The sequence below is a fragment of the Hypanus sabinus genome, chromosome 1 (genome assembly GCF_030144855.1).
Source record: "Hypanus sabinus isolate sHypSab1 chromosome 1, sHypSab1.hap1, whole genome shotgun sequence".
Taxonomy (NCBI): Eukaryota; Metazoa; Chordata; class Chondrichthyes; order Myliobatiformes; family Dasyatidae; genus Hypanus; species Hypanus sabinus.
The window spans coordinates 200,451,429-200,469,835 of NC_082706.1; the positions used below are offsets into that span (position 1 = coordinate 200,451,429).

The 18,407-nt window shown below is 38.2% G+C and overlaps 1 protein-coding gene across 1 annotated transcript in view; it reads right to left on the bottom strand.

Annotated features, from left to right (window-relative positions):
- Window positions 1-18,407, bottom strand: part of LOC132401844 (exostosin-1-like) — a 143,271-nt gene that overhangs the window by 36,467 nt on the left and 88,397 nt on the right. The window contains exons 3-7 of the mRNA XM_059984112.1: window positions 16,896-17,003; window positions 10,879-10,998; window positions 3,995-4,127; window positions 1,763-1,881; window positions 115-210 (exon numbers count right to left, since the gene is read on the bottom strand). Of these exons, the coding sequence (XP_059840095.1) occupies window positions 115-210; window positions 1,763-1,881; window positions 3,995-4,127; window positions 10,879-10,998; window positions 16,896-17,003 (576 nt within the window). The remainder of the gene's footprint in view (window positions 1-114; window positions 211-1,762; window positions 1,882-3,994; window positions 4,128-10,878; window positions 10,999-16,895; window positions 17,004-18,407) is intronic.

Below are 18,407 nucleotides of genomic sequence, written 5' to 3' on the forward strand. Positions count from 1 at the left end.
ATCTCCATCTGTCAATTCAGAGTGCAATGTATATTGAAGACTCTGTGTGTGTGTGTGTGTGTGTGTGTGTGTGTGTGTGTGTGCGCGCATCATGAAGACTGCAAGCAAACTTACTTTATTTTCTCCTTCAATTACTAGTATAGGTACTGTAGTTGAGGGCCAACGGTGCTTGGCTGGTAAGGGTTTGTCACAGTCCCATAAAACAATAACCTGAAAACAACCAATAATAGTTAGGCACAGAATTTACACTGATGCTAATCTCAGGGCAATTAAAATACATTTCATAAATTAAAATATCATTACTTATTCCAAAATAACGTCATATATTTTAATCTTGGAATATATCTGTTTTTCATACAATACAGATTTTGACAAGTTTTGTGATCCTAAACTAAATGGCATGTTTATTGGAAATATCACTATTTCAAAAGAAGGAACTGAATAAAAACAATAGAAATGTGTTTTCTAAGTCTGCAATTACAGCCAGAAATAAAAGCTTTTCAAGTTTACAGATGCAGTGAGATATGGAGGAACATTGTTTTATTATAGTAATGTCTCTGACTTTATTAATAATTTACACAACAGAAACTGCTTTTATTCACTGGGCAGCCAAAGTACACTAAATAAAATCATGTAGGTTTGATTGTTAATCTGTGCTCAGTTAGTAATTTCAATTTCTGTCACTGTAGGAGCAATGTGATTGTGATCAGCTCACGGGGCAGAAGGAGGGAAGAAGTCTATATACATTCCAATATCTGGTAGTTATAAGACCCTTAGGCATAGAAGACCCACCTGGCCCACTGAGTCTGCTCCAGCATTCATTCTTAGCTGATTTTTTTCCCCAATCCTATTCATCTGCATTCTCTCGGTAACCCTTAATCCTCTAACTTGTCAAGAACCAATCAGCCTTAAATATACCCAATAACCTGGCTTCCAAAGCTCACTGTGTCAATGAATTCTACAGATTCTCCTCCACCTTCTGGCTGAAGAAATTCCTCTCCGCAGTTTGAAAGGGACATCACCTGATCCAAGGTTCTTCTACCAATGGAAACATCCTATCAACACCCAGTTGATCTAGGTCTTTCAGTGTTCAGTAGATTATCTTAACTATGCTTTGACTATGTTATGACCATTAGACCATAAGAAATAGGAGCAGAATTAGGTTATTTTCCCTAATTGAATCTGCATTTCTTCATGGCTGATTTATTTTCCTCTTAGCCCCAATCTCTTGCCTTCTCCCTGTAACTCCTCATATCCTAATGAAGAAGCTATCAACTTCTGCCTTAAATAAACTCAATGAGTTGGCTTCAATAACCACTGGTGGAAATAAATTCCAGATTCACCACCCTCTGGCAGAAAAAATTACTCCTAATCTCCATTTATAAATGGAAGTCCCTCTATTCTAACTAAGGCTGTGCCCTCTGGTCTTAGACTCCCCTACCATAGGAAACATTCTCTCCACATTCATTCTATCAAGGCCTTTCAAGCATTAAACAGGTTTCAATGAGATTCCACCACCTCCACTTTCTTCTAAATTCCAGTTAAGGCAAAAAGAACAACTGCAGTCAAACTAAAGCTTGTCATTAAAACTGACATTGATAGTAGCCTAAGACGAGCTTTCCATCGGCTGCTACTATTTGTAGGACTACAGCCTAACCACACAATACTTGCAGAGACACGAACCACAGCTCCCCATCTCCAATCTTGAATGACAATGTAAACTATGTAATTGCTAAATTGAATGGAGAAATGGACAGCCTACCTGGGCACAATATTGACTCTTAGTTACTGCCAGCAGGAGCTTTAATATCGGCTGTGACTGCGAAACCAGCGGAGTCACTGCATGGATAATGGCAGTAAACTTTGTTGAAGGCATTATACCTGAAACAAAAAAATCAGAGAAGCTATAAAAAACAGAAGCTAAAAACAACTAGAGAGGATGACTATAACAACATTAAACCTTGTAACTGAAACTTGGCTTTCCGTATTAGGAAATCCAACACCACCAGACTCGGAATTGCTGGAGTGGGTAAGTTTATATTTGCTCTGTAGCTTTTCTCTTCAACCTTTAGCTTGAAATCTTTTCTCCACTGCAAATTGTTGGTACTGTGATTTGATAATGATATGGAAAGATCAATGTGGTATCTGATGTCTTGGTGAATGGATCAAAATGGTTATATCTTGTTGGATAAAACAAGGTCAGAAAAGCCAAAGAAGCAAATAAGGGTTGTATGAAATACAGGGCAAGTAGAATTAAAATGTTTGCAAGTAGAATGCAAACATTGCAACAGATGGAAAGAATATTAAACACAGGAATATACTATTGCCATTAAACATCTATTCCTTTTAGAGTCAGAGCATTACAGCACAGAAACAAGCCCTTTGGCCCATCTAGTCAATGCAGAACTATTATTCTACTTAGTCCCATCAACCTCCACTCACACCATAACCCTTCATATCTATCCTATCTGTGTATTATCCAAATTACTCCTAAGTGTTGCAATCAAACCCACATCCACTACTACTGCTGGCAGCTCGTTCCACTCTCTTATCACCAGTGAAGTTCCCTCTTCGGTTCTCCTTAAATAATTCACCTTTCTTCTTTAATCTATGACCTCCAGTTCTAGTCTCACTCAACTTCAATGGAAAAATACTTGTATTAATCCTATCTATACCCCCCATAGTTTGTATTTCTGGTCAGATTAGGCTAAGAAACATTGTAAAAACACAAGTCAGGTCATTGAGTATTCAAAGACTTGAGCTCTAACTTTACAGCAAATTTGCAGTTAAAGCACAGGTGAAGAAACCTCTAGGAGGCTGAGTAAAGTTGATGGAGAAGTTCTCCTCTTATGAAGCGAACAGTACAAGAGTACAAACTGACCAGCAATTGCTGATTTTACTATTCACAGGGCAACTCTTCCTCATTTCAAACTGCTGCATGATTTATGCTCTAATAAAATGTGCCATATACTCAATAATTCTCAATAAATACAAATCTGATAGACAAAAAAGACTCATTCCAGAAATAATCTGAACACCAATCAACTTTGCATTCCTGTCATTACAGACTTGCACCTGTAATGTTTGAATGCATTCATTGTATTTTCTTAAACCATTTTTGTCTGTGGCCATCCTAAAACATCAGAAGTGAGTAAAGACCAAGGATCGCTTCTCTGGTATTTCTCCATTCATAAAATACCTCTGCAACCACATCAATAGATTACCAATGAATTATAAGATTGCATTAGAGATACAGGTTTCCCCTGCTATCTGAAGGTAGAGCGTTCCTATGAAACCTTTCGTAAGCCGAAATGGTGTAAAGCGAAGAAGCAATTACCATTAATAGCAATGGGAAAAAATTTTGAGCATTCCCAGACCCAAAAATAACCTACCAAATCATACCAAATAACACATAAAAACTAAAATAACACAAACATATAGTAAAAGCAGGAATGATATGATAAATATACAGCCTATATAAAGTAGAAACATTGTATGCATAGTGTAGTTTCATTTATCAGAATCGGGAAGAGCAAGCCAAAACCCATTTGGAGAGAAAAATAAAATCAGCACATACACGCATACACGCACAACTGCCCGCACAAGGCTTCATGGTCATTGTAGTCTTTCTCGAGGTAAACACATGTATAAAGCAGGTGTCTTTTTTTTTGTAAAAGTGAAAATCCTCTTTGGTTAGCGAAAACAGGTACTAATGTAGATCTTTCGTAACAGTGAGCTGTCGTAAAGTGAACGTTCGAAAAACAGGGTCCACCTGTACTTGCAAGCCCTTTTACTTGAATGCCCTTTTAGCCCTTGAATGGAAATAGTTTAACATCCAGGTTCCAGGTTATTCTGAGAAGTTAATTTATGACCAACAAAGTTTGTAACGTACACTTGCTATTATTTTTTTACACAAGTATTGAAATATACAAAGGATTAACAATGTACAGTATTGATATCTGATCATGATGTACAAATTTAAATGATTACTTACCTAGATAAGAATAATAAAAAGGAAAATCTCCTAGATAGGTTGAATACTGTGGCTGACTGAATAATCCTCCTGGAGGTTTATTCCAAATTAAGCCATTGCGAGACATATGGTTAAAAATTCTGTCTTGAATTATCTGTAAAAGAATATATATTATTAGCAATACCAATGTCTTCCTACTGCAAAGGATGAATCTTCAGGTGACATATCCAATGCATGAGTAACTGCTCTCTGCTCAGTTCCCCATTCGTCCAGTTTCTTAATCTGTTCCACCATAATAAATATTTGAACACTGCGTGAAGATACAACTATTGTCATGAATGTGTATTATAAAATCTACAGGGCTTCCCAGATATACAAAGGAAAAAAATTAGATTAAGTGAAAACTCAAACCAAAATGACATTTCATGTTATTTTCAGTTCTGCAGCAGATGTCAGAAATCTGTCATAAAACTTCACTATCTTGAAAATATACCAACATAAGTTTTTGAAATAAATATTAATAACATTTCATTGTTTTGAATGAGCAATAAAAGTATACAGAATATTCTGCATCCTTTCATGCTATGTTATGTAAAATACAAGTTATAGAGGAGTTTTAACAAGATGGATATATCCTTTTGCAGGAGAACCTAGAAACTGTCCCTATCTTCACCAGCTTCAATTTCCAGGTGTGAACATCTGTTTCAGTCCAACCACGTTGGTGTCAGACCCAAGAGAGGTTCTACTAGAAACTGTAGGTTTCTACAGTTATATTAAAAGCAAGAGGACAGTGAGGGATAAAATTGGCCCCTTAGAGAATCAGAGTGGTCAGCTATGTGTGGAACCGAAGGAGATGGGAGAGATTTTGAATGATTTCTTCTCTTCGGTATTCACTAAGGAGAAGGATATTGAATTGTCTAAGGTGTGGGAAACAAGTAAGGAAGTTATGGAACCTATGACAATTAAAGAGGTGGAGGTACTGGCGCTTTTAAGAAATTTAAAAGTGGATAAATGTCCGGGTCCTGACAGGATATTCCCCAGGACCTTGAGGGAAGTTTGTGTAGAAATAGCAGGAGCTCTGACGGAGATCTTTAATATGTCATTAGAAACGGGGATTGTGCCGGAGGATTGGCGTATTGCTCATGTGGTTCCATTGTTTAAAAAGGGTTCTAGAAGGAAGCCTAGCAATTATAGACCTGTCAGTTTGACATCAGTGGTGGGTAAATTAATGGAAAGTATTCTTAGAGATAGTATTTATAATTACCTGGATAGACGGGATCTGATTAGAAGTAGCCAGCATGGATTTGTGTGTGGAAGGTCATGTTTGACAAACCTTATTGAATTTTTTGAAGAAGTTACGAGGAATTTTGAAGAGGGTAAGGCAGTGGATGTAGTCTATATGGACTTCAGCAAAGCCTTTGACAAAGTTCCACATGGAAGGTTAGTTAAGAAGGTTCAGTCGTTAGGTATTAATGCTGGAGTAATAAAATGGATTCAACAGTGGCTAGATGGGAGATGCCAGAGAGTAGTGGTGGATAATTGTTTATCGGGATGGAGGCCGGTGACTAGCGGGGTGCCTCAGGGATCTGTTTTGGGCCCAATGTTGTTTGTAATATACATAAATGATCTGGATGATGGGGTGGTAAATTGGATTAGTAAGTATGCCGATTATACAAAGGTAGGAGGTGTTGTGGATAATGAGGTGGATTTTCAAAGCTTGCAGGGAGATTCATGCCGGTTAGAAGAATGGGCTGAACGTTGGCAGATGGAGTTTAATGCTGAGAAGTGTGAGGTTCTACATTTTGGCAGGAATAATCCAAATAGAACATACAGAGTAAATGGTAGGGTATTGAGGAATGCAGAGGAACAGAGAGATCTAGGAATAACTGTGCATAGTTCCCTGAAAGTGGAGTCTCATGTAGATAGGGTGGTGAAGAGGGCTTTTGGAACGCTGGCCTTTATAAATCAAAGCATTGAGTACAGAAGTTGGGATGTAATGCTAAAGTTGTACAAAGCATTGGTAAGGCCAAATTTGGAATATTGTGCGCAGTTCTGGTCACCGAATTATAGGAAAGATATCAATAAATTAGAGAGAGTGCAGAGACGATTTACTAGGATGTTACCTGGGTTTCAGCAATTAAGTTACAGAGAAAGGTTGAACAAGTTAGGTCTCTATTCATTGGAGCGTAGAAGGTTGAGGGGGGATTTGATCGAGGTTTTTAAAATTTTGAGAGGGATAGATAGAGTTGACGTGAACAGGCTGTTTCCATTGAGAGTAGGGGAGATTCAAACTAGAGGACATGATTTGAGAGTTAGGGGGCAGAAGTTTAAGGGAAACACGAGGGGGTATTTCTTTACTCAAAGAGTGATAGCTGTGTGGAATGAGCTTCCTGTAGAAGTAGTAGAGGCCAGTTCAGTTGTGTCATTTAAGGTAAAATTGGATAGGTATATGGACAGGAAAGGAGTGGAGGGTTATGGGTTGAGTGCGGGTAGGTGGGACTAGGTGAGATTAAGGGTTCGGCACGGACTAGGAGGGCCAAGATGGCCTGTTTCCGTGCTGTGATTGTCATATGGTTACTTCCTCATCCTGAGAAGTGCACAAGAGCATCTTCATCCAAAAACATCATGCTCATCTATAATAAATGCTGATTTAGTGATGATTTTCCTTAATGACTTTAGCTTCTGTGAAAAATCTTTCACTGCCAAAATAACTGCAGAATTATACCTAATGTGCAAGTGTTTAAACTCCTCGAAAAACATGAATCAGTCATGGCTAGCCTTGAATTTATTGCAAACAAAAATCTGCAGATGCCGGAAATCCAAGCAACACACAAAATGCTGGAGGAACTCAGCAGGCCAGGCAGCATCTATGGAAAAAAGTACATTTAATGTTTTGGGTCTATCCTTTTGAATTTCTCGCAACATTTTGTGTGCGTTGCTTGAATCTATTGGATCTTTCAAAGAATTCATCCCTCACCACATATTCTTTTAAGTTTTGCCATGAGGATCATGCACTTTTCTAAATCACTCTCAAGGGTGCATGCCACTGATTGCAATTCGATAACCTCATACTTACATCTCTTCCTTTAACTGTTCATATATCTACAGAAAAATGGAGATTTTTCTAGAAAAGTAAGATCCCTCACTATGCTTCTAGTCTACACTTTAGGGATTTACTTCCGTTGTTGTTGTCACTTTCAAGCATGTGTAGACTACACTACTATAGATAACTGGCTTATTAGTTAACCATGACAGCCACTTCTTTGGGACAATTCTTAAAGAACAAAAGCAAATCATGAAAATTGCTGAGATTCCCTTTGTTTATTTGGGATACTATGCCACTTCATTTGGGGAAGAGGACTTGCCAAACAGGTTTTAACTAGCCTCAATCGTACGCAGCTGTGTGTCTGTTCAATGCGACACCATGCATTTTAAATAGCATCAGTTACATGTACTCGAGTTCAAAAAGCAGTGATCTTTGTCACTGATAGTTGGCAAGAAATAAGCATTGATACTTGGAGATGTTAGAAACTGTCAGAAGTGAAAATGAAATAATTTCACTTCTTCAACAAGCCAGGAACTATGAAGAATTTGAAGGTATTGGCAATCATCTTGAAAGTTGCCTTTGGTCCCCAATGGTCTCAGCTGTGGCTCCATGCAGCTGCTTGAATGTGACTGTACATTGCTTCGACAGGCGGGCTAAACTAGGTGAGTGTAGCCAACAGCTTTATAAGCCGGTGAGATAGGAACATGCCTGTCCTAGCAGGCAAAGTCAGCTCTAGTAGGCTAGGCTGGTATCATCTATAGTGAAATCTAACAACCAGGTAAGTGGTTCTGTGATGTGTAGAGAGCGAAGAACATGACGAGGCACGAAGTAGTCATGGTCATCCACAGCAACCAGGGAAGGCCCCAGTCCTGATATCTACTCGTACCACCAGACCTGGACTTCTGAGAGGCTGAGTGCGCTCCATTTGAACAGCTTTCCCGCACAGGTTTCTTGTGATCATTGGATATGACAGACAGCCACCAGTAGTATTGGTAGTGCTTTGTATTCCACTTAAATGCATAATTTGTGACTCAGTTGAACAATAGTGTTTTTTTTGTTAGCATTTTAAATTATTTCCATGAAACTTCAGCTAATTGGGCCAAAATGTTCAAGTCACGATGTGTCCCAATGAACCAGAATTCACTGAATGGCAAGTTTCAAAGATCAATGTCAATAGGAACCCCACAAGTCAAACGGCTGCTGTCTGGTGTCTCAAGGCGTTCAAGTAAAATGATTAAACTATTGGATAGGGATTTTCATATGTAACGCACTGGTTAAGAGTTTACTGCTAATGCTGTCGAGTATTTCATTTAATAGATTTTTGTAGTAGTGTGTTCTGCTGATTGGGTTTCAGTTAGAAATAAAGGGTTGTGTTATTCATTTAGGAGTGTTACGTCAGTCAGTCAGTATGGTGGAATTGAGAGAAGGTTCTGGAGAAAGCCAGGAGGAGAGATTTTTGTGATGGACACTGTGATGGGTTGAAGTCTTTTTGGCGGGAGCTGGGAAAAGACAAGAGGGAAGATGGCTGAGGATGCTGTCCTGGTTGCACAGGGTGCTTTGTGCAGATGAATGACTTCAAGGAGGAAGGGCCAATATTCCAGTGAAGGAGTCTGTTTGTTCGAGATGGATTTCTGTAACATTTGGAAGACAGTGTGTGCTTTCCCACAGACCGTGGGACCAGCTCGCGAGTTACAGACAACTTCAACATGAGCTCCAACTTTATATGCGCGTGGGGACTGGGTTAACTGTAATGGGCCCTTTCATTTTTTTCCCTTTTCTTTTTCCTACTAATTGTTTGATAAAGCTAAAATTCGTAAGTATGCATTTTTCATATTTGTCTGCAGCGTACAATCTGTTATTTCTTGGCAATGGCTAATTGCATGGGGGGGGGGGCAGTATTTACACAGATCACGGTTCGGATGGTTGAAACATCCCAACTTCCCGACCCTAGATGCAGAGTTAAAGAAAAGTGGTTTTCTCACTGCTGAGTCCAGTTGCTGTTAGCGAGGTGCTAACAAACTGTTTTCCAAGATGCCCAGTAAAAAGAAGTTTCACATATCATTGTTGTTCATTAATTATATTAACAAAGGTGAACAGGAGGTTCTTGCAATGTCCAGACAGGATACAATAGAAACATGTTGAAGACTAGTTCCTATTGCAGGTGACCCTCATCTTACAGCCATTTCAGGTAATGGAAGTTCACAAATCACTACCCCAAATTTAACATGTACAGAATAAAATTCACTTTTATGGAATTTATGCAGAAAAACCTCCTTGATGTATATGCAGAGGAGTTGGTTTCAGGTTACTGAAAATCATGATATGGACCGTTTTCTAGGAACACGAGCCACCCCAACCCCCCACCTCAATCCTTATAATATGGAATTAGAAATGGACATCTTTCTGTGTATTCAGGAATGTTTGTTGACGTGAGAAAAGCTTTGTTAATCAAGCCATGGTCTCTAAATAGTCAATTGCATCATAGCAAACATTTGCAAATTGAGTAGCTGTGTAACCATGTGGCAAAAATTATGACCTTAGACGTCACACAGAACCAGTCACCCCGGACTCAAATCCCCAGCTAAGCTGAATTTGCATTTTTATAGCTATAGGAACAAATGGGGCTGCAAAAGATTGAATAGTGGAAGGCAAGAGAAATGACAAATCTGCTTCTTACAGCTGATTGTGATTCTCCTACACTGGGTGAAAAATTTGGATGATGGTTCAGAATGGTTATTTTCAGAAAGCTGACTAGGCTTTTCATTCAACAAAATTAGCACTGGGAACTTTGGTTGATCCATTACATTCATTTATTCCCATTGTCTCCCCCACTCACCACAACTTCCAAAGCCCTATCCACTTCTGCCATCCACACCCTCCTGTACATAGATCCAATGCTCACTATGATGGGGAGAAAGCTTTAAATATTGTAACATCTTGAAGAATTTTAATGAGGTGCTCAAGTTATAACAGAATTATTGCTGTAAATGCTAGCTAGTCCATCTTATCACATGCAATGAATTAAACTTCCCGTATCTAGGCTATATAGTAAGTACATGTTTTCCTGCTGGGGAATACAAAGCACATCTTCAAAATTTTAATTCTTTATAGATTGATTCTAGCTTTTAAGAACGGAGACTTTACGGTGAATCTCAAGATAAGGGTAGACTTGTCACATGGCCTCACTAATCAATTCATCATTGATAGCAGCTGTGCAATCTACGCATTGAAATTATAAGTTGGGCATACTTCCAAATGGATGATCATATTGGTCTGATTACCCCACCAATTTAGCAGTAGAAAACAGTAATAAATAATTTAACAATATTAAAAGTATTTCATAAAATTGGTAACTTCAATCTTTATAAAATGTAATTCTCATCAACCCAAACTTTGTGAAGTTACTCAACTAAAATGAATGGAAGTGAGAAGCTGCTGATTGTTTACAAGGCCACAGTGTGAATGACATCTAAATAAATATGCTAATATACATGCACACAAATTAAAATATTCAGTACTCGCTTCCATTCATGAAGCTTGATGAACACAAGTAGTATGGCATGCTGCAGACAACTTAATTGGCTATAGGCCCCCTGAGAACTAAACCCATTTATACTGTCACTGCATTTACATGTACAGAATAATTTTGTGGCATTGGATAAGGTTTCCATATACAATTAAATATGCTCCTTGTAGACTTAAAATTTTACAGTAGACATAATCACAAGTAGAAATTAATCTGATGAATGATCTCTAAATGGGTTTAAAAACTTCAATCTATAGTTGTTGATTCAGAAGGTTCAAAACATTTTTATAAAGTATGAATGAATTAAAGGTTAAATTGCAAAGTCATACTCACTTCTAATGTAGTCAATACTATCCTCTCAACTGAAGAAAAATAAGCGTCCCATAAAAACTGTGTTTGTTGCCTAAGTGCTAAGATTTTGTTCTGATTAATAGATCTTACAGTAGACGGTATCTGTAAGACAAGGAAATGCATGATCAGTAATTGTACAAAATGTAAACTTCATTAAGTTTACTAATTGATCAATACTTTACCTTCCCAGAGGAAAACTAACAATTTATTGCTTCAGTTTGGTAATAAATTTGCAAGACACTTGTGTAACAGTACATGTGAATCAGACCAACAAATAATAAAACAGATTTCAGGTTAACAGTGCCATCTCTGCACATCCTTCCTTTCCCCAGTGGAGAAAGCGTAAATCAAACCATTGTTTTAAAAAGATATAAAATGACAATTTCCACTGATTGATCATTCTGAGTCATTGCATTTAAAAAAAATCATAAACATGAAGCTTCAAATATATTTTTATAAGTTACTTCGTTTTACTAACATTAACAGCACTTCCTTGAATAGTTTATGTTTCATTCTAGGACAGAAAGGCAATGTGCTTCCGTTTAGAGCCTTAAATCAACCAAGATGAACAAAATAACAGGAGCAAGCTCATCATTACTCCAGAGACTGAGGATAAAAATCAAAGAATGACAACAGCAGTTGGCATGTAGGGGGATACATCACATACTTCTGTGCCCTGGTGGTTGGATTTTGACTTTTTATTCCCAAATAGGGCTTTGCAAATATGCTAGATGCAAATCCAATGCCATGTGGTAAATCAAAATTAATTTAAGTAATGAATGCAAAATTAGAAATAAAAAAGTAGTGAGGTAGAGTTCATGGGCTCATTGTCCATTCAGAAATCGGATGGCAGAGAAGCTGTTCCTGAATCATTGAATGTGTAACTTTAAGCTCCTGTACCTTCTTCCTGATGGTAGCAATGAGAACAGGGAATGTCCTGGGTGATGGGAGTCTTTAATGATGGATTCCTTAAGCGAAGATGAGCAGATAAATTGTGGAGCAGCCACTAAAGCCAACCCATATTTGGCCTGAATAGTGCTGGTTATTTAGGTGAGTGCAAATAAGTTCTTGCATTGGTTGGAACAGAAAAAGGAATGAGAGTTCTAGGGATTTCAGTAATTAGAAGTATGGTGGTTGGAATACAGGTATTACTGTGGCCATTACATAAAGGACAGGGTAGAATGCTGCTTACGGTTGTTAATGAATGGGCAGCGAAATTCTGGGGTGGATTACAGATAGCCAGTGACATAGGCTGTCAGGTAAGCAATGTCTAGATTACAGGGAGCTAAGAATAAGATTGAAAAGCCCCAAACCCCTTAAGAATATTGCTGAGGGCAACCTGCATCAACTAGTGAGGCCATGTGACGAGCTAGGGCCTCAGTCAACATGATTAGGTTACATGCAGGTCAGAACAAGCTCTGCATATTAAATGCTGAGACAGACCCACTAACCCAGCCCTCCACATTACCATTTCTAATTTCCTGTCAATCACGTTATGTACAGACACTTCTGTGCCTAGCTTCACTCAATCTATCTATGTATTTAAATTATTGTATTTTTAAAATGTTGTTCTTTATCTTATTAGGTTTTTAGTGCTAATTCAAAACCAGAGAAACAATAATTTTGTTCTCTTTTACACTTGTATACTGGAAATTACATTAAGCAAACTTCATTATTAGACATTAATCTTGTGGAGGTAAAGCCATGTACCTTTTGTTTTAAAAAAAACACTTCAGTGTCAAGAATAATGCAAAGCATTCTTAAGGTTATTTTTTAGATTAGCTTTTTTGTCAGATGTACATCAAAAGATACAGTGAGATGTATTGTTTATGTCAAATCAGATCAGCGAGGTTTGTGCTGGGCAATCCACGTATGCTACCACACTTTCAGCACCAACATAATATGCCACAAACTCACTAACCCTAAATATACATCTTTGGAACGTTGGGGAAACTGAAGCACTTGGAGAAAACTCTTGCGGTCACAGGGAGAATGTACAAACTCTTTACTGGCAGTGGTAGGAATTAGATCTAATTGCTGATTGCTGCACTGCAATAGCATTATGCTTAATTCCTATGCCACCATGCCATCCTCAAAGTGACTAAAATTTAAACGTTTAAGACAATTTAAAGAAATTAAAAGATTTATATAGTTATCAAAAACTTCAATGAATTCAGTGTACCTGATAAAAGTCATAACAGCCAGAAACTACCTCAGGGCAGAAACGTCCGATACCAGGGGGCATAATTTTAAAGTGACTGGAAGAAAGCAAGGGGGGTGGTGAAAATGTCAGAGGTAGTGAGTGAGGGAATGCCCTGTTGTTGGTGTTAGTAGAGGCAGAAAAAATAGGGGGATGTAAGAAATTCTTAGATAGAAGACAGAAAAATAAGAGGAAAAGACCATAACATATAGGAGCAGAATGAGGCCTTTCGACCCATCAACTCTTTTCCACTATTTTGTCATGGTGGATCAATTTCCCTCTCAACACCAATCTCCTGCCTTCTCCCTGTATCCCTTAATGCTGTGACTAATCAAGAATCTACCAATCTCTGCCCTAAATGTACCCAAAGACTTGGCCTCCACAGCCACCCGTAGCAATGAATTCCACAGATTCACCACTCTCCGGCTAAAGAAATTCCTCCTCATTCCATTCCGAATGGATGTTCCTCTGTTCTGAACAAATCTCTAACGGGGAGCTATGTAGGGAGGAAGGAATAGATTGATCTTAGAATAGTTTAAAATGTCAGGCTGAAGGGCCTGTTCTGTTGTGGTATTCTATGATCCATTTTGGTTTTCCTAAAAAACTTGGAACACTATTTAAAAATATGATTGCAAATGCAATTAAACAAAACCTGCAAATCACCTTGTAGCTGAAAGAAATGAATGTTAATACAGTCAGGTGATTGATCAGAGGGAGGATCCTTCCAAAAATATTTGGGAATTCCAGCAAACTGCTGCTCAATCATCGGATTAGGAGTCTGGAAACAGCCAGTGGAACTCAGCCAGCAACTCTGAGCTTCCCGCATTTCAGTTAGGTACCAGGATCTCTGGCAAGCTTGGCAGCAAAATAGAGGCTATTGTGTATCAATCTAGTTGCTGTGACTAACAATTATCTGGAAAGTGAAGTTGTTAAATGTTTTAATCACTGTTTTTATGAAAAAGCATTTAATACATCTCAGAAGCCTATAATTGGCCTCCTGCTGTATGCCAGTGTGTGGCTTAAATTGCAGTTCAACTGAAAACAGGAAATGAAAATAAAATTAAAAAATCACAGCTGGAAAATTCATTGCAAGTACAACAATGTGGTATGAAAATAATCTCTATGCCACTTGCACAGAATATCATTATTAGAAAATAATAGACTGGGAAATTTAATTTTCCTAATGATTACTGTGCATTATAAATTCTAGTGTCAGTCATCACACTAACAGCCCTGAGAATAAATGAATATCAACATATATACAAGAATGACCATTATATTCCTAAGTAATTTTAGAAAAACATGGTTTAAGTTTAAATCATATTAAAACTTAAATATTTAATGCAACTTTATAACAGTTTTCTGAACTGTAATCTTGATTCAATATTAACCATGTAACCAAAAATGTCAGATTCAAGTGATGCAAGTGCAGTGGGATAATTGTTTTCCTAACATAGCAGGAACTGTCGACGTCATTAATGGAGGCCCCTGCTTTCAGCAACACAAATACACATACCAAAGGAATTGGTAATGCCTTTCTACAGACTCAAAGCAATGCATCATGTGGAAACATAAACATAAAAGATTCTGCAAATGCCAGAAATTCAGAGCCACACAGACAAAATGCTAGAAGAATTCAGCAAATCAGGCAACACTTATGGAAAGGAATAAAGAGTCGACATTTTGGGCTGAGACCCTTCTTCAGGACCGGAAAGGAAGGGGCAAGATGCCAGAATAAAAAGATGGAGGGAGGAGGAGGAGGACTAGTTAGAAAGTGAAGCCGGGTGGGTGGGAAAGGCAAAGGGCTGGAGAAAAAGGAATTTGATAGGAGAGGACAGTGGATCATGGGAGAAAAGGAATAAGGGGCACCAGAAGACAGTGACATGCAGATGAGTAGAGGTACGAGACCAGAGTGGGGAATAGAAGAGGAAAAAGAAAAAAAATACTGGAAGAAGAAATTGAATGTTCACACCATCGGGTTGGGAGCCACCTGGATAGAAAATGGGGGTTTTGCTCCTCCACCCGAGAGTGGCCTCATCTTGTCAGAAGAGGAGACCATGGGAAAGGAGATAGGGATTAAAATGATTGGCCACTAGGAAGTTCTGCTTTTGGCAGTCGGAACAGAAGTGTTCGATGAAGTGGTTCCCCAGTTTACAATGGGTCTCACCAACGTAGGAGGCCGCATTGGGAGCTCCGGATACAATTGATGGTTCCAACAGATTCACAGAGGAAGGACACTTTGGGGCTCTGAATGGAAATGAGGGAGGAGGTTAATAGACAGATTTAGCATTTCTATCACTTGCAGAGCTATGTGCCAGGTGGGAGACAGGGGGGGGGGGGGGTGGGTGGGGGAGGGTGGTTGGTGGTTGGATCCTTTTGAAGATGGCAGATATTGTGGAGAATGATGTGTTGTATAGAGGCTCATTGGGCTGTAGATAAGGACAAGTGGTACTCTATCCCTGTGAAGATGGCAGGATGGGGTGAGTGTGGATGTATGTGTAATGGAGGAGATGTGAATGAGGGCAGCATTAATGGTGGAGGAAGGGAAACCCTGTTCTTTGAAGGATATCTCCGATGTCCTGGAAAGGAAAGCCTCATCCTGGGAACAGATGTGGCAGAAACAAAGGAACTGAATAAAGCAAATAGCCTTTTTTTATATACAGGAGACAGGGTGGAAACAGGTGGTAAGATAGTCTTGGGAATCAGTAGGTTTATAAAAGACGTCAGTAGATAGAGAAAGAGGAGAAAGAGATGTCATTCTCTTTTCTGAATTTTCAATCTAAATTCATGCAGCTTCTAAACAGAGTTAAATAAAGATTTAGTTTTACTATAAATATCAAGAGAAGCAGACGCAATAGGCCAGACGGCTTGTTTCATATGGTAACATCCTATTTAAACCTGCCTTTAAAAAAATTCTAATTTGATAGGTAAAAATTACAATAACCAATCTTTAAGTTGATTAAATATTAAAACATTAATATTTCTCCAGCCTATAGAAGCTACTTGAAAAACCTTAGCTTGTCATATTCTGTAGTATTATCTTTATTCATCCAAGCACCTGATTTTATTTGCTGCATTTATTAATTCCAAGGTGCACTTGACAACATTGTAACTCAAGAGTGGTATCTATTCCTGACTTTACAACTATGAGATTTCTGTTACTACTTGCACCTCTTTATTCTTGACCTATCTCCCTACAACATCACTGGCCTGTTTCTATCTACCATACGTCTTAATTTAAAATGCTCATTAAATAATCTATACCAGTTTCAAAATCTGAAGCGCCTTCTCCATATTTATTGATTCTAGACAGAATCCTAGTCCAATATATTTTCTCCATCATCACACCTCCAATACAGAGTGCAGAACAAGATTGCAAGCAATACACTTGTTAAGTCTTGTTGGAGATAACAGAACGCTCTATACCTTTTTTATGCCATGGACCCTTACCATTAACTGACGGGTCCGTGAACCCCAGGTTAGGAACCTCTGATCAACAGCAACCAATTACAGGTAATGGAAATAAAAAAAACTCAAATTAAAAAGATAAAATTGCAGAGATTCAGGAACCCTAAAATAAAAATCAGGAAATACTAGTAGGTTGTATATGTGGGAAGAGAAAAAGTTAACATGTCAAGTAAATTTTTGTACTTATTATTTAAAATAAAAACCAGTTGTTTTTCTACCAATAATTTACAACTTCTGTCTTGCAGTCCATCCTCACAGACTGAATTTTTTCAAAATAGCTTAAGTTTTTTTTAAACAAGGGGTTACAACACCCCACTTCCCCCCAACATACCTGCAGTAGCAACCTTTCATCTCCAATGACAATAGCTTGGTTCCAGTCGATGACTTCTGAAAATGGCAATTCCCAGCCATTACTTAACATAACTGGAATACATGCAGCCTGCAAAGGAAATACGGAAACTAACTGAAAATGTACAAAAGCATTTTGAAAATAAATATTGCTAAAAAGATATGAAATTAAAAATATCCTTTATTAATTGTGACTCAATCTAGAGCTGTAGTATTTATTTAATAGAAGATTTTCACAATTGTCATTTCTCTTCCAGTTTGGAACTTAAGCTTCCTTTTCCACATTTCCCAGAAGAGAGATTTATATTCAGTGACTGGGAAAAAAATATCACAACATGAAGCATCTCAAAATTCTTAGGATCTAAGCACCACTGGCATTTATAGCCCATTATTAGGTTTGCTAGGTTAAAAAGTTAAACAGTTCATAAACAGGGCATTCTACCCTCTGAGAAGGATCAACGATCAAGCATCCATTTACTAATCTCATTTAATTCTCCTGACGTTCCCATGAACTCTCCTCAAAATGGAGCAACTTAAGTCCCTTAAACTCCAATTGCTGAGGCTCTTGTTTGGCACACTGCACAACAGTTAAGTGTTAATAAAGATGCAATGGGAGTCGAGTTTCATGTGCCCAGATTTCTGGATGGTTAATGTAGCCACTGAACAATCTAGAAACAAACACATCACTGTGATACTCCGACAGCTGATTACTTTATCCAGCTAGCAATAACAGCATTTACCTGAGAAACAATTTCTTCTAAGTCATTGTCACTAAATTTGTTCCACTATACTTTTATCAGTTTCTATCCATTTATACAATCTAAATTTGTTAGAATCTAATAAGTTCTCAAACACCAATCCCAAGCAAGAACATCTGCCTGTTACATGTATCAATGACTCATTTTAAGTCCTACATCTTCCGTGTACAAGCATTAAAATTGTTCCGTTCTTTCAGAATTTTACACACTTCCAAAAGAGACAATACACAATGATTCCACATCTTTATGTGCATATATATTTAGCCCCAGCAAATAACACCCACCTTTTTATTCTGGCAACTCCCCTCCTTTGCTTTCCAGTGCTGAAGAAAGGTCTCCACCCGAAAAGTCAACTGTTTATTCATTTCCATAGATGCTGCCTGACCTGCTGAGTTCCTTCAGCATTTTGTGTGTTGTAACCCTATTATGAACCTTTATTGCACCTTAAAACTAAATTATTCTTTGTGAAGCCTGCACTGTATTTTTATTCATGCTACGGACTGTCTTTGGAATGATTTCATGTCAATTATCTGGGTCCTCTGGTTTCCTCCTGAAGTCCATGGACATACCGGCTCGGTTAAAGGGTCATTGTAAATTGTCCTGTGATTAAGACAGGGTTAAACTGAGGTTGTTGGGGGTTTCTGGGGTGGTATGGCTTGAAGAGGTAGAATGGCCTAATTCACGCTGTATTGTTAAATAAATCTTCCATCAGAAAGGGTTCAATGAATAGGCTGCTG